The sequence below is a fragment of the Macaca nemestrina genome, chromosome 7 (genome assembly GCF_043159975.1).
Source record: "Macaca nemestrina isolate mMacNem1 chromosome 7, mMacNem.hap1, whole genome shotgun sequence".
Classification (NCBI taxonomy): Eukaryota; Metazoa; Chordata; class Mammalia; order Primates; family Cercopithecidae; genus Macaca; species Macaca nemestrina.
In genome coordinates this window covers 70722406-70739647 of record NC_092131.1, presented here as the reverse complement: position 1 = coordinate 70739647, position 17242 = coordinate 70722406, and the positions used below count along the sequence as shown (strand labels likewise).

Below are 17242 nucleotides of genomic sequence, written 5' to 3'. Positions count from 1 at the left end.
CCTTCACCTTTTGAGAGGTTATAAAATGTAAGTAGGAACCTTTTTCTAATTAAGTAAATGTTGTATATCTTACATTTTTGTGAATTTGATTTTTAAATGACATTCCTTTACTGGCTTTTGTTGCTGTTGCTGTTAAACTGGATTTTTATATGCTGAAAAATATTTAAAGTACAAATGAACTCAGTTCATCATGGCAGAGGAAGAAATTCATTGCCTAGAAACAGATTGTTTATGTACTATTAGATGGTAACATAAATCAACAAAAGAAAGGAAGTTAACTTCTAATACTGACACACTACCCTTTCCTTGCTCTTTTGTGCCCATAGATATCATGCGTATGTTATAATACCACAGTACAGTGAACTCTGTCAAACTTAATTCTAAATGTCTTTACTTCGTTGGTTTGTCACAACATTATTATTTTGTCTCAATACTATATAATGTCATTCACATTTGAGATGAAACAATGCATGGATAGATCTGAACAAGATGGCAAAAGTTTACTTTTATTTATTGTCGATTGCTTCTATTTAGCCAAATATTGTATAGCTCTGATATTAGTTCTTCACAATTTTAAAAAGGTAATAGAAAATGATAAAATACCTGAGGAAATTTTGGGAAAAATATAGCTACTGATATAAAATTGTCATTCAGTTTTATTTTCATTCCTATTCATTAATTTTATTTTATTATTTAAAAAGGCAGATATCTCTTTATTAAAAACTACTAGTTTTTTATTGAAAATAGTCAAATCTACAAACAAGTGTGATTTCAGAGCACAGTTCTTACATGGATTGCACAAAGGAATTATTTGTGAAATTCTGAGGGTAGGACTAAACCTCTCAAAATAACCTCCAAGATTAATTTGGGAACTGGTTGATAATTACTTGGCCATTCCCTTTACAGTACCTGTTTCTTGATGTGTATGGTAAAATATAAAGAATTAATTTTTCTTTAGTTCTTGTATTTACTAGTTAGGTAGTAGCTTATCAATTTCTAATGAATTTTATCCCTGTTTTTTAAAGGGCAATTTTATACAATTATAAGTAATAGATTGATATTTCAGTGTTTGAAAATTGATGCCATTTATGAGTTGGTTCCAAAAACCTGAGTTCCATGTTTTGTAACAGTTTGGGAATTATTTTACTTTCCGTTTTCTATTTTTCTCTGTAAATGATTTCTACTCCTATTTAGGTACCTATTAGCATACAGTTTTCTAAAAGAGATTACATATTTCAGTTAAAGCTCTGCATTTTTCTGAGTTGTACGTTAAACCTTACAAGAAAAAATCAGATATTTTCTGTAAAAACTATACAATAGAAGAAACAATCTAAATATGGTCAAACAAAAGATTTTGCTTTAAGAAACTAAAGAAACTGCTATAAAATATGGTGGAAGAGAGAGGGCAGGTAAGTTTGGGGTGGTGGAAATTTTTAAAGAAATTCCACTTTTTATCTTATGCAATTAATATTTAATTGGCTACATTTAAAAGTAGTGAAAAAGTGATCTATTTGCTAGAGATTTACAGAACAACACTTTAAGCTCTTACTTATTCTGAGGTGTTGAAAGGTGAAACATTTGACATTTTCTTTTCGGGTATTGCTTTAAAAAACGGAGGGCGGGAAAGAGGCGTTGCCACATCAGAGTTAAGGGTGTTTGTGGTTGTCCGTGACAGCAGCTCTAGTTTTAAAACACCTGTGTTTACTTTCCAGCTTTTCAGAATCTGCCTGAAAGTGGCCTAAGAATGGCACAGGCCTTCAGGATGGCTGGTTTCTTTATAGTACAGAAAAAGAACTAAACTTGACACTGTTGTTTTCTGTTGCAAGCATTTGGTTCTTTTCTTTTATTTTATACATTTTATCACTATACGTTCTTATATATGTCTGTAAGATAATGCATGATTTATATAATCTATACATTATACTATAACATAACCATTTTTTTAAAAAAAGATTTCTTCTCAGCCTTTTGTTCACTGACTAGAAAAAGCTGATGAAAAACTGCTTTTTACTGTGCAAATGTTTTTTTCTTTCTTAACTGAAAGAAGTTTGTGAAAAATAAAAATTGATATACCATTTTAGAGAGAAACAAAAGAAAATTGCATTAACCAAAGTGGCCTAACATATAGCTTTGTTAATTTTTTATCTTTTAGTAGACATTTCTCAAGTCTTCTTTTTATATCTTTTGCTTTATAGGAGTGGTTTTTAGAAATATTTTTATAAACCTACAAAGTAATTTTCCCTTTAGGTTTATTTATGTCTTATTTAGTGGTTTGGAAATAGGTTGAGTTTCAGCCTACCTGTCATCTCTTAGCTGGTCATTGTTTCCAATTTATAGACGTGTGCTTTTTAAATAATTATATGGTACATTTTTTATTATTTTATGACATTCATATGACACTGAAATAGTATATAAACTTTATTCTCAATTTAAGATGCTCCTAGCTATGATATTTTAGTTTAATAAAATTGAGGTTATTTATTTGTTTCAGTATTTATTTTCAAACCTCTTTAATTCTTTAGTACAGTAGACATAGCCAGATGTCATATATTCTGTGATGCATTCCTTCTACATGCAAATTCTTGATTACAGTAGCAGACATTTCCGTGAGATTACAGTTTATGTCAAGCCTGGTTGATGTATAAAAGGAATAATTCTGTCTTTTGACAATAAATTGATCTTATTTCTCCATGTAACTGGATTTTTAAACACTTTTTTTTGTAGTTCAAACCCTTTTGAGAAGCCAATGCAAATATTGAGTCTTCTCCCTAAAAAAATACAAATTTACAGAAATTTGCATATAGCTTCAAGGAGTTTTTGTCCTTCCCGAGCTCACTGATGAGCTCTAGGTTAAGGACCTGTATTCTAGGTCTTATTTTATTTGGATAATTGTTAATTGTTCAGAGAGTTGCTTAGACAGTTAATATAGTAGATCACAGAGAAATCGCTGAGTCAAATACAGAATTAAGTGCTTAGTTAATATGTCACCATGTTAGGTGTTAAAAGGCATAAAGCAATAATTGACCTTACTAGCTTTAAATGTAAATAGTATTTTAACAATATAGTTCTTACTCCATAATGGCTATACATATATCTGTGTTATAATCCCAGCTTTTCAGTGGATTTGAAATACAAATTATAGTTATCTCATTTTTCCCAACAGAGCCAATTGATAATATGCCTATTATCTATTATACCTATTATCTGAAAATAAATTCAACAAGTATCATTGCATAAAAGCTGTAAAAATAATATTCAATAATATTCCATTCAAAAACCATAAGTTCGGTGTTGACATCCAATTAGGTGAAGAATGATCAGCTGCAGACAGTACCTTAAAGGAATTATAAATGACAATGTATATTACCTAGAAGATAATGAAACCATAAGAAAAATAACTAAAAGCTGAATTTTTAAAATATGAAAGTATTTAGGAAACATTTTTTAATATAAGGAAAGTCGTAAATTTATTTTAAATGGAATAAATTACATAAAAATAACTAGAATATATTAATAAGGATTTATAATATTTCTTTATTGTATATACTTTAACATGGATCAGAAGAAATGTTTTGATCAGATTAAACCACTACTAAGAAAAATAATTTTATTTCAAGTGTTCCATTTTCATTCTTTTCTGTGACTAGGAAGGAAGTAAAGGGGAGGAAGGATTCTCTGAGGGCTATTAGGACCTTTGTTTCCAGAACCTCAAATTGTTGAACTTAAATCATGAAACCTGATACAGTATTTCCATTGAGTGTATCAGTTTTGTCCTGGTGACAATTCCCATTTGGTAGTGCTGTATACCTGTGACCTAACTTTCAGCCTAATTTATGTATATTCACTTTATTGTATTATATGAAATTTAAGATTCTCTAACAAAAATGTGATATATGTATCTGTCTCAATGACATTTTTAACTTCCCTATTTATAAGACCATAGTTTTCTCTGTGGCAGGTTTTTTCAATCTGGAAACTATCAGTCTTGTTTTTCGAATGTATTTATTATAAAGTATTGGGTGTTTTACAATCATGCTTCTCTAAAACTAATATTTTCCTATGCAATTCTAAAGAGGAAATGAGAAAACCTCTAAGATCCAAAAGACATATTAAAATAAATAAATAAAGGAAACTTGAGGTAGAAATTAAGATAATTGAACCAAGAGAAGGGAAAGCCAAAGATGTAACTCAAAACTGTGCAAATGTTTGATAATGCTACTTGGAAAATTATATATTATTTCTTGTCCAGAAAAAAATGTTAATAAGTGATTAGGAAAAACATTATGTAATAATTCCTAAACAATATAAGAGCTTAAGAAACGTCGTCAGTCTCATCTTAGAAAGGATGAAAAAAACTTGAGGTAATCAGCATTGTTGGAGAATTGTGGGGTTTCAACAATTATTTGTTTAAAAGAAAACTGAGACTTTAAGCACCTGTAAGCCTTTTTGTTTCAACTGTTATTGACTATCTTTCAAAAATGCATTAATACATTTGCTTGCCATGGTAAATTTTGTAAATTGAATGTATTTGTATTGGATAGTATTTGCTTGTTTCAAGGGTAGAAAACCACACCCCAAACTGCTTAAGCGTAAGTGAAACTTATTGTTCACATAGTTGAAAAGACCAAGGACAGGGCTAACTTCCAGAGATTATTTTTATTTTTATTTTTTTACTTTTTTCAATTAATTTTATTGACAGTATATTTCATCCATTTAAGGTGTACAGTCAATGCATTTTGACATATGTGCCCGCTGTAATGAAGATACAGAGCATTTCTATCATCCCACCAAAAGTTTTTTTGGGCTGCCTTCCAGCCTCTATCCCCAGCCCAGCCAACCACTCATCAGCTTTTTGGTCACAATAAATTCACTTGCATTTTCTAGAATGCTGTACAAGTAGAGTCATATAATACCTACTCTTTTGTGTCTGGCTTCTTTCAACGTGATGATTTTGAGATTCATCCATGTCATGTGTAATAGTAGCTCATTTCTCTTTTAACTTAAGCAAATTCTTGCATAGGACCCCAAAACTTTTGTTCTGTATCTGGGTTTTGTTTGCCCTGTTCTATGTATTGGCTTAACATTCATGAGGTAGAAGCTTCTGCCTTCTCAACTTCCCAGTTGAAGGCTAGAAGGAAAAAAAAAGTTGTTTATCAAAAATAAAAACAGAAATTCTAGAATTGGATCTTTTAAACTTGGATTACTGCTAGAGGTCATGTGCTTACTCATTTATCTCTAAAATGATTACTGTGACCAAGGGAGTGAAATATACTGTTTGCCTTAGGACAATCTAGGTCTGCCCCTGAGGATATGTTATGAATAAGGGAAGGATGGTATTCTAAAATAAATTTGAAATATTTTCCTACCAGAAACACTAAAAGAGAATGAAGGGTGGTAAAAACAAAAACAGATTTTTACTGTAATAATATGTCTTCTTTATAAGACTAAAAAATGTATGCTGGCATGTAGTAAAACAGAGTTCATTTCTATTTCTTATCTTTTCAACTCTTGAAGGAAGAAAGATAATCCCAGAGTTAACGTGTATGTGTAGATAATATTTATATATGTACATGAATATTGCATCTAATCACATGATTGATATAGAGTAGATCTCTTGTTTTCCAGCTGGATTTCCTGACATCCTGGTAATCTGAGACTTTCTTTACTGTTTTTTTGTGTCAATTTTTGTATTATACATTTATTGTTCTGTCTTCTGAGCCTTGATTTTGGATTCTTCAGAATCTTTTATTCATTGGAGTAATAAGACTAGAGAGAATAAAACAGTTGAAGTGAAGAACCTGAAAGGAGAGATTATTTTTGCAGCCACTTTTATCTCGTAGGCATGTGTTGATTATCTGCAGGCAGAAATCTAAAAATTCTAGCTTTATACTCATGGAGAGCCATTGTCAGGTATTAAAAAAAAAAAAAAGATTTTTGGTTGATATTGAGGGGAGGGAGCATTAAGCACACATCCAGTAGTGCCTTCTGGATATCTGTGACTGCACAGGTTTGGAGATTAAAAACAAACAAAAAGTCTGAAAAGCAGGATGGACTTTGCAGCTGTTTCATAAGAACTAGAGGTTGGGCATGGTGGCTGACACCTGTAATCCCAATACTTTGGGACGCCAAGGTGGGTGGATCACCTGAGGTCACTTTGGAACCAGCTGGCCAGCAGGATGAAACCTGTCTCCACTACAAAAAAAAAAAAAAAAATATATATATATATATATATATATATATGTGTGTGTGTGTGTGTGTGTATATGTGTGTGTGTGTGTATATATATACACACACATATATACGGACTATACATATATATGTGTGTGTATATATATAGAGAGTCAGTATATATATTTTGTGTATATATATACAAAAAATTAGCCAGGCATAGTGGTGGGCATCTGTAATCCCAGCTACTCTGGAGGCTGAAGCAGGAGAATCGCTTGAACCCAGGAGGTGGAGGTTGCAGTGAGCGAAGTTTGCACCATTGCACTCCAGCCTGGACAACAAGAGCAAAACTCCATCTCAAGAGAAAAAAACAAAAACCAAAAAAAAACCAACTAGAGGCTAATTGACCCCCATACTCTACAGTACTTAATTACAATGATCAGCCCCACTTTATCTACCTGGCAGAGATGAAGGTTAAACCTCAAGACTAAATCATATCTAGAATGTCACTTATATATTATATACAATGGAAGGCATTCCATTGAAAATTTCTAGATACACAAGAAGATAAGTCCACAGGCTCAAAACAAAGAGAAATACACATTATATAAACTGACTTAAAGTTGATCCAAATATTGGCATTAGATGACAGGGACTTTACAATAGCTATGATGAAAATATTCAAAAAAGTAGGAGAAATCAGAGACAAAATTGATGAAAATATTAAGCATTCCATTATAAAATTGTAATCTCTATAAAACAATCAAATGGAAATCAAATAGAAATTCTAATAGTAATGAACACAATATCCGAAATTAGATGGGCTTAGCAGAAAACAGGATTAGTAAACTAGATAACAAATCAACAGTAAATTTTTAAATTATAGCAAAGATAAAAAGGAGTTAGGGGAGAGGAGATGTAGCTGAAGAGACAGTGAAACTCAAAACAGTACAATGTAGGTATAATTGGAGTCTCTGAAGGAGCTGAGAAAGACACCGTGACAAGCAGGAGTTGACAAGATAGTAGCCAAGATTTCTCCAAAAACTGTTGGAAATTTCAAACCACAAATTCTTGAAGATCTGAGTACACCAAGTAGGATAAATAAAAGAAAATGACACATGGACACAACATAATTAAAGTAATAAACTCAGAGATAAGGAGAAAAATTTTAAAGGCAGACTGAGGGAAAAAAATGTTCAAAGAACAGCATTACTGACTTCTGAATTCTCAATATAAATAACAGAAGCCAAAAGAGATTAGAATAACGTTGTTAAAGCTCCAAAAAAAAAAAAAAAAGAAAGAAAGGAAGAAAAAAAGCCAGTGTAAAATTCCATACCTAGTTTAAATATCTTTCAAAGCAGAATGTGACATAGTGACATGTAAACATAGTTCAGACAAACCCCAAGAGAATTAGTCACATGCAGATGGGAATTGAAAGACATAGTAAAGGGAGTTCTTAAGTCAAGTGGAAAATGATACCAAACACAAACAAAGAAATGCAAGAACAAATTCAGAGCAGCCAGAAGGATAAATGTGTTTGGAAATATTAAAATATTGACCTAATGAAGCCAAATCTTTTTTTTTTTTTTTTTTTTTTTTTTTTTTTTTTTTTTTTTTTTTTGAGATGGAGTCTCGCTCTGTTGCCGTGCTGGAGTGCAGCGGCATGATCTCAGTTCACTGCAACCTCCACCTTCCAGGTTCAAGCCATTCTCCTGCCTCAGCCTCCCAAGTAGCTGAGACTACAGGCGCATGCCACCATGCCCAGCTAATTTTTGTATTTTTAGTAGAAACGGGGTTTCAGCATGTTGACCAGGCAGATCTCTATCTCTCGACCTTGTGATTCGTCCGCCTCGGCCTCCCAAAGTGCTGGGATTACAGGCATGAGCCACTATACCCAGCCGCTTATTCAAAATTAATAATAATGTCTTGTGCCATTTCAAATCCATGTATAAATTAAAGTCCATGAGAAAAATAACCCTTAAGCCTAGAACTGGGTAATGGACTCAAAATGTTCTAAGGTTATAGCATTACTGGAGAAGTTATATGTTTATATTAGACTGTTATAAGGCAGGAAAACAAGTTAGAATCTCTAAGATAACCATGAAAAGGATAAGAATTTGAATTTAGGAACTAATGAAGGGGTAAAGTGATATAATAGGATATACTTAAATAGTCCAAGCTAAATATTAAAATAATAAATATAATCCTGAAAAAAAGAGTGATTTGTTAAACCAAGTGGACTAAATGTTCCAGTTACTCCAATTTTTTTTTTTTCCTTTCAGAATTGTTTTCAGCCTGTCTATATCTACAGAGAAAATCCAATTGGGCTTTTGATAGGAGAAATGACATCTTTACCATTGAGTTTTCTGATCAAGGAACAGTTATGTGTCTCCAGTTATTTAGGTCTTCTTTGATTTATTTAATAAGCATTCTGTAGCTTTGAACATATGGATTTTGCACATTTGTTGCATTTATACCTAAGTATTTAATATTTAGCACTATTACAATGGTATTAATATTATTTTAACATTTTGCTTTCCACTCTTACATTAATAATATCCTACAGCTTTGTTGGACTCACTTATTAGTTTTACAGTTGTTTTTTAAAGATGCCTTGGGATTTTCAATGTAATTATGTCATCTACAAATAGAGACATTTGTATTTCTTTCCATTATGTATACCTTTTATTTCCTTTTCCTTCCTTATTGCATTGGCTGTAAGTTATTTAGCTATATTAAATAATAGTAATGAGAACAGACACCATTGCCTTGTTCTGTATCTTGAGGAAAAGTATTCGGTATTTTACCTTACGTATGTTGTTAGCTGTGGTTTTTTGTAAATATCCTTTATCACTGTGAGAAAGTTTTAGGCACTGACTAGTTTGCTAAAAGTTTTTATTGTGAATAGATGTTGAACTCTGTAGAAGGATTTTTCAGCATCAGTTGGGCATAAAAGTAATTTGAACTTATGAAATAAAAAATAGATATCAATAAGTTATAGTTTATTAAAGAAATTAAAGTCTTGTGCAATTTGGCTACTTGTAGTGGTTAGAGTTGTGTCCCCCAAAAATATATGTTCAAATCCTAATCCCTGTACCTCTGAAGTGACTTTGTTTGGAAATAGGATCTTTGTAAATGTAACTGAGTTAAAATAAGGTTATACTGGATTAGGGTACCACCTAATCCAATGACTGGGGTACTTTTCAGAGGAAAATTTGGACACAGATACAAAAGACATAGGAAAAAAAGCCATGTAATGAGGCAGAGATTAATGTGTCCACAAGCCAAGAAATGTGAAAGATTAATGGTAACTACCAGAACCCAGGAGAGAGGCAGAGAAGATTCCCTCTCAGACCTTCCATAAGAAAGCAACTGTGCTGACACCTTGATTTTGAACTTCTGGCCTCCAGAAATGTGAGAGTATTTCTGTGGGTTTTAAGCCACCCAATTTGTGGTTCTTTGTTTCAGTAGCCCTAGGAAACTAATACACTGCCCTTTCTGGTAACATATTTTTGAGTTATAAAACATTCTTATTTTCCAAAAAAATAAGCGTGTGTGTGTGTGTGTTTGTGTGGTTTTGTTTTGTTGCAACATACATATAACATCAAACTTGGGTAGTTCATTCTTCTTTTTCTAGGTTCCTTGTAGTGTTTTTTAGTGATCATCAAGCAGGTTTAAAGAAAAGCATATGAATTACTTACCTTTATTGTGTTTCTAAATTAAAGAGGACATTTTTTGTCCTATCCTTTGAAAATATGATTTTATGGCAGGCCAACTTTTTATTTATTTACTTATTTATTTATTTAAATTTTTCCATAGGTTATTGAGATACAAGTGGTATTTGGTTACATGAGTAAGTTCTTTAGTGGTGATTTGTGAAATTTCGGTGCACCCATCACCCGAGCAATATACACTGCACCCTGTTTGTAGTCTTTTACCACTCGCCCCCTTCCACCTCTCCCTGCAAGTCCCAAAGTCCTTTGTATCATTCTTATTATGCGTTTATGTCCTCATAGCTTAGCTTCCACTTATCAGTGAGAACATATGATGATGTTTGGTTTTCCATTCCTGAGTTACTTCACTTAGAATAATAGTCTCCAATCTCATCCAGGTTGCGGCAAATGCCGTCAATTCATTCCTTTTTATGGCTGAGTGGTATTCCATCATATTTTTATAACTGTGTTCTATCATGCATATATACATATATCTACACAGTTTCTTTATCTGCTCATTGATTAATGGGCATTTGAGTTAGTTCCATCATTTTGCAAAAATCGAATTCACAAAATTTAAGATTTTGTGTATTGTACTGCTATAAACATGCGTATACAAGTAAATTTTTCATATGATTTCTTTTTCTCTGCGTAGATACCCAGTAGTGGGAATGCTGGATTAATTGGGAACTCTACTTTTAGTTCTTTAAGGAGTTTTCACAGTGTTTTCCATAATGGCTGTACTAGTTTACATTCCTACCAGCAGTGTAGAAGTGTTCCCTGATCACTGCATCCATGCCATCATCTTTTGATTTTTGGATTACGGCTATTCTTGCAGTAGTCAGGTGGTATCGCATTGTGGTTTTGATTTTCATTTCCTTGATCATTAGTTCTGTTGAGCATTTTTTTCATGTTTGTTGGCCATTTGTATATCTTCTTTTGAGAATTGTCTATTCATGTCCTTAACCCACTTTTTGATGGGATTTTTTTTTTTTTTCTTACTGATTTGTTTGAGCTCATTGTAGATTCTGGATATTAGTCCTTTCTAAGATGTATAGATTGTGAAGATTTTCTCTCTCTCTGTGGGTTATCTGTTTACTCTACTGACTGTTCCTTTTGCCATGCAAAGCCTCTTTAATTTAATTATGTCCTGACTGTTTATTTTTGTTTTTATTGCATTTGCTTTTGGGTTCTTGGTGATGAAATCCTTGCCTCAGCCAGTGTCTTTAAGGGTTTTTCTAAACTTATCTTCCAGAATTTTTATAATTGCAGGTCTTGAATTTAAATCCTTAATCCATATGTAGTTGATTTTTGTATAAGGTGAGAGATGAGAATCCAGTTTCATTCACCTACATGTGCCTAGCCAATGATCCCAGCATCATTTGTTGAAAAGGGTGTCCTTTCCTCACTTTATTTTTGTTTGCTTTGTTGAAGATCAGTTGGCTATATTTGGGTTTATTTCTGGGTTCTCTATTCTGTTCCATTGGTCTATGTGCCTGTTTTTATACTAGTACCTTGCTATTTTGGTGACTATAGCCTTATGGTATAGTTTGAAATCAGTTAATGCAATGCTTCCAGATTCATTCTTTTTGCTTAGTCTTGCTTTGGCTATGCGTGCTCTTTTTTGGTTCCATGTGAATTTTAGAATTACTTTTTCTAATTCTGTGAAGAATGATGATAGTATTTTGATAGGGATTGCATTGAATTTGTAGATTGCTTTTGGCAGTATGGTCATTTTCAACAATATTGATTCTACCCATCCATGAGTATGGGATATGTTTTCATTTGTTTGTGTCATCTATGATTTCTTTCAGCAGTGTTTTCTCGTTTTCCTTGTACAGGTCTTTCACCTCCTTGGTTAGGTATATTCCTAAATATTTTATTTATTTATTTATTTTTGCAGCTATTGTAAAAGGGGTTGAGTTCTTGATTTGATTCTCTGCGTGGTCACTGTTGGTTTATAGAAGAGCTACTAATTTGTGTACATTAATCTTGTGTCCAGAAACTTTGCTGAATTATTTTATCAATTCTAGGAGCTTTCTGGAGGAGCCTTTAGAGTTTTCAAGGTAAACGATCATATTGTCAGCAAACAGTGACAGTTTGACTTCCTCTTTACAGATTTGTATGCCCTTAATTTCTTTCTCTTGTCTGATTGCTCTGGCTAGGACTTCCAGTACTATGTTGAAGAAGACTGGTGAGAATGGGCATCCTTGTCTTTTTCCAGTTCTCAGAGGGAATGCTTTCAACTTTTCCCCATTCAGGATTATGCTGGCTATGGGTTTGTCATAGATGGCTTTGATTAAATAGAGGTATGTTCCTTGTATGCCAGTTTTACTGACAGTTTTAATCATAAAGGGATGCTGGATTTTGTTGAATGCTTTTTGTGCATCTGTTGAGATGATCATGTGATTTTTGTTTTTAATTCTGTTTATGTGGTGTATCACATTTATTGACTTGCACATGTTAAACCATCCCTGCATCCCTGGTATGAAACCCACTTGATCATGGTGGATTATCTTTTTGATATGTTGTTGGATTCGGTTAGCTAGTATTTTGTTAAGGATTTTAGCATCTATGTTCATCAGGGATATTGGTCTGTAGTTTTCTTTTTTGGTTATGTTCTTTCCTGGTTTTGGTATTACGGTGATGCTGCCTTCACAGAATGAATTAGGGAGGGCTCCCTCTTTCCCTCTTTCTCTGTCTTGTGGAATAGTGTCAAAAAGATTGGTACCAATTCTTTGAATGTCTGGTAGAATTCTGCTGTGAATTCGTCTGGTCCTGGACTTTTTATTTTTGGCAATTTTAAAATTACCATTTCAAACTCACTTGTTATTAGTCTGTTCAGGGTATCTAGGTCTTCCTGATTTTAGGAGGGTTGTATGTTTCAAGGAATTTATCCATCTCTTCTAGGTTTTCTAGTTTATGTGCATAAATGTGTTCATAGTAGCCTTGAATGATCTTTTGTCTTTCAGTGGTGTCAGTTGTAATATCTCCTGTTTCATTTCTTAATGAGGTTATTCGGATTTTCTCTCTTCTTGTCTTGGTTAATCTTGCTAATTGTCTATCAATTTTTTTTAACTTTTCAAAGAACCAGCTTTTTGTTTCACTTATCCTTCGTATTTTTTTGTTTTGTTTTGTTTCAATTTCATTTAGTTCTGCTCTGATCTTGGTTATTTCCTTTCTTCTGCTGGGTTTGGGTTTGGTTTGTTCTTGTTTCTCTAGTTCCTTGAGGTATGACCTTAGAATGTCAGTTTGTGCTCTTTCAGTGTTTTTATGTAGGCATTTAGGGCTATGAACTTTTCTCTTAGCACCACCTTTGCTGTATCCCAGAGGTTTTGATAGGTTGTGTCATTATTTTCATCCAATTCAAGGAATCTTTTAGTTTTTATCTTTATTTCGTTTTTGACTCAATGCTCATTCAGGAGCAGGTTATTTAATTTCCATGTATTTGCATGGGTTTTTTGTTTGTTTTTTTCTGAGATGGAGTCTCACTCTGTCGCCCAGGCTGGAGTGCGGTGGCACGATCTCTGCTCACTGCACCCTCCACCTCCTGGATTCAAGCAATTCTCCCGCCTCAGCCTCCCAAGTAGCTGGGATTTCAGATGCATGCTACCACGCCCAACTAATTTTTGTATTTTTGGTAGACAGGGGTTTCGTCGTGTTGGCCAGGTTGGTCTCGAATTGGCTGGTCTTGAACTACTGACCTTGTGATCCACCTGCCTCAGCCTCCCAAAGTGCTGGGATTACAGGCGTGAGCCACTGCACATGGCCTATTTGCATGATTTTAAGGGTTCCTTTTGGAGTTGATTTCCAGTTTTATTCCACTGTGGTCTGAGAGAGGGCTTGATATAATTTCAATTTTCTTGTTGAGGCTCATTTTATGGCCTATCATATGATCTATCTTGGAGAAAGTTCCATTTACTGTTGAATAGAATATGTATTCTGTGGTTGTTGGATGAAATGTTCTGTATATATCTGTTAAGTGCATTTGTTCCAAGATATGTTTTAATTCCGTTATTTCTTTGTTGACATTCTGTATTGATGACCTGTCTAGTGCTGTCAGTTGAGTATTGAAGTCCCCCATTATTATTGTCTTGCTGTCCATTTCATTTGTTAGGTCTGTTAGTAATTGTTTTATAATGTTGGGATCTCCAGTGTTAGGTGCATATATGTTTAGGATTGTGATATTTTCATGTTGGACAAAGCCTTTTACCATTATATAATGTCCCTCTTTGTCGTTTAACTGTTGTGTCTTTAAAGTTTGTTTTGTCTGATATAAGAATAGCTACCCCTGCTCACTTTTGGTGTTCATTTGCATGAAATGCCTTTTTCCACCCCTTTAAGTTTATGTGAGTCTTATGTGTTAGATGAGTCTCCTGAAGGCAGCAGATGGTTGGTGAGTTCTTATTCATTCTGTGGTTCTGTATCTTTTAAGTGGAGCATTTAGGCCATTTATATTCAGTGTTAGTATTGAGATGTGAGGTACTATTGCATTCATCATGCTATTTGTTGCCTGGGTACCTTGGTTTTTTTGTTTTTTGTTTTTGCTTTTGCTTTTTAATGAGGTTCTGTTTTGATGTGTTTCCAGGATTTGTTTCAAGATTTAGTGCTCCTTTCAGCAGTTCTTGTAGTGGTGACTTGGTAGTGGCGAATTCTCTGAGCGTTTGTTTATCTGAAAAGGACTGTATATTTCCTTCATATATGATGTAGCTTCGCTGGATACAAAATTCTTGGCTGATAATTGTTTTGTTTGAGGAGGCTTAAGATAGGGTCCCAATCCCTTCTAGCTTGTAGGGTTTCAGCTGGGAAATCTGCTGTTAATCTGATAGGCTTTTTTTTTTTTTATAGGTTACCTGGTCCTTTGTCTCATAGCTCTTAAGATTCTTTTTTTCATGTTAACTTTAGATAACCTGATGACAATGTGCCTAGGCGATGATCTTTCTGTGATGAATTTCCCAGGTGTTCCTTGTGCTTCTTGTATTTATTTGGATGTCTAGGTCTCTAGCAGGGCTGGGGAAGTTTTCCTCGATCATTCCCCCAAATATGTTTTCCAAACTTTTAGATTTCTCTTCTTTTTCAGGCACACTAGTTATTCTTAGGTTTGGTGTTTAACATAATCCCAGCCTTCTTGGAGGCTTTGTTCATATTTTCTTATTCTTTTTTTCTTAGTCTTTATTGGATTGGGTTAATTCAAAGACCTTGTCTTCAACCTCGAATTTCTTTCTTCTACTTGTTCAATTCTGTTGCCGAGACTTTCCAGAGCAGTTTGCATTTCTATAATTGTGTCCATTGTTTCCTGAAGTTTTGATTGTTTTTTTCTTTATGCTGTCTATTTCCTTGAATATTTCTCCCTTCACTTCCTGTATTGTGTTCTGGATTTCCTTTCATTGGGTTTCACCTTTCTCTGGTGCCTCCCTGATTAGCTTAATAACTAACCTCCTAAATTCTTTTTCAGGTAAATCAGGGATTTCTTCTTGGTTTAGATCCATTGCTGGTGAGTTAGTATGATTTTTGGGGGGTGGGGGGGGCTGTTAAAGAGCCTTATTTTGTCATATTACCAGAGTAGGTTTTCTGGTTCCTTCTCATTTGGGTAAGCTCTGTCAGAGGGAACGTCTATGGCTGAAGGCTGTTGTTCAGATTCTTTTATCCCACGGGGTGTTCCTTTGATATAGTACTGTCCCCCTTTTCCTATGGATGTGGCTTCCTGTGAGCCAAGCTGTAGTGATTGTTATCTCTTTACTGGGTCTTGCCACCCAGCGAGTCTACCCAGCTCTGGGCTGGTACTGGGGGTTGTGTGCACAGAGTCCTGTGATGTGAACTGTCTATAGGTCTCTCACCGTGGATACCAGCACCTGTTCCAGTGGAGGGGGTTGGGGGTAGGGGTAAAATGGACTCCATGAAGGTTCTTAGCTTTGGTGGTTTAATGTTCTGTTTTTGTGCTAGTTGGCCTCCTGCCAGGAGGTGGCACTTTCCAGAAAGCATCAGCTGCGGTAATATGTAGAGGAACCAGCAGTGGTCAGAGCCCTAAAGTTCCCAAGAGTATATGTATGCCCTTTGTCTCCAACTACCAGGGTGGATAGGGAAGCACCATCAGGTGGGGACAGGGCTAGGTATGTCTGAGCTCAGACTCTCCTTGGGTGGGGGATCAGGGTGAGGTTCCCTGGTCAATGGAGTTGTGTAGGTAGGAGCATTATGGCTGCCTCTGCTGAGTCATGCAGGTTGTCAGGAAAGTGGGGAAAGCCAAAAGCAACAGGCCTTACCCAGCTCCCATGCAATCTAAAGGGCTGGTCTCACTCCCACTGTGGCCCCTCTAACAACCCTAAGTCTGTTTCCAGGCAGTGGGTGAGCTGGGCTTAAGAACTTACCCCAGGCTACCTGCCTCTGAGCTGCTAAAGAGAAGAGCTTGGTTCTTCCCCTACCTGTGGAGTCTGCACGTTGGATTCATGCCCTCCTGTGAGTTCTGGCCAGGAGACTTCTTGCCCCATTTAAATTGATACAAAGTTCAGCTGGAGATTTCCTTCTCCCTGTGGTGTTTTCCCCTGTGCCTCTGGCTGCCCTCTCATTGGATTCCTGTGGTGCCAGGCAGGAATGGCTTCCTTGGGGACCCAGCAAGCTCCCAGGGTCCTTCTGCTGCTTCCTCTACCCCTGTATTTTGTTCAGCTCTCAAAATTGACTCAGCTCCAAGTAAGGTGGGAAACTTCTCCCACAAACTAGACCTTCAGTTTCCCCAGTGGGGCGGTCACGGTGGTGGTGGTCACGAGAGGATTATCTCCTTTTCCACTTCCGCAGGTGGGGCACTCACAGTATTTGAGGTGTCTCCCGAGTCCTGCAGGAGCACTCCACTTCCTTCAGAGGGTCTGTTGGTCCTCTTAGGATTCCTGGTTTGTTCTTGCAGTTGTTCTGGAGCTAAAATTCATGATGTGAGCCTCCACATACTGCTCTGTCCATCCGAGTAGGAGCTGCAATGTAGTCCTGCCTCCCATCTGCTATGATGATCTGTCCTCTCAGGCCAACCTTTTCGTATCTTCTCTGGCCATCAACAATGATAGCCACTGTAGACACATGTCTAAGGAGACCACCTCAATTTCTATAGAATAAAGAAAAATCATTAAGCAGTTTTGCATATTTTGGGAAAGTGAAAAGTGATCAAAAGCTTATAATATGAAAACCACAATATCACAGGTAAGCAAATCACACCCCTTCTAGCAGTGCTATGTACAAGGTATGCAGGACATTGAACTGATAAAATCTTTTCATTTTTCTTTGATAAGAAGTTTATAGACTAAATGGAAACTCCCAAAATTTACCTATGTGTTATGTACCCCAGAAAAGGCAGATAAATGAGGAAAGTCTAGTTTTTA

The 17242-nt window shown here is 35.2% G+C and overlaps 1 protein-coding gene across 24 annotated transcripts in view; it reads left to right on the top strand.

Annotated features, from left to right (window-relative positions):
• Positions 1-17242, top strand: part of LOC105478006 (mirror-image polydactyly 1) — a 402680-nt gene that overhangs the window by 196809 nt on the left and 188629 nt on the right. Inside the window, exon 11 of one of the 24 annotated variants that reach the window (XM_071100292.1) lies at positions 8451-8847. The exons of the other annotated variants lie outside the window; for them this stretch is intronic. Within the exon in view, the coding sequence (XP_070956393.1) occupies positions 8451-8582 (132 nt within the window). The 3' untranslated portion in view covers positions 8583-8847. Of the gene's footprint in view, positions 1-8450; positions 8848-17242 lie in introns of those variants that run through there. 24 annotated transcript variants of the gene reach the window in all.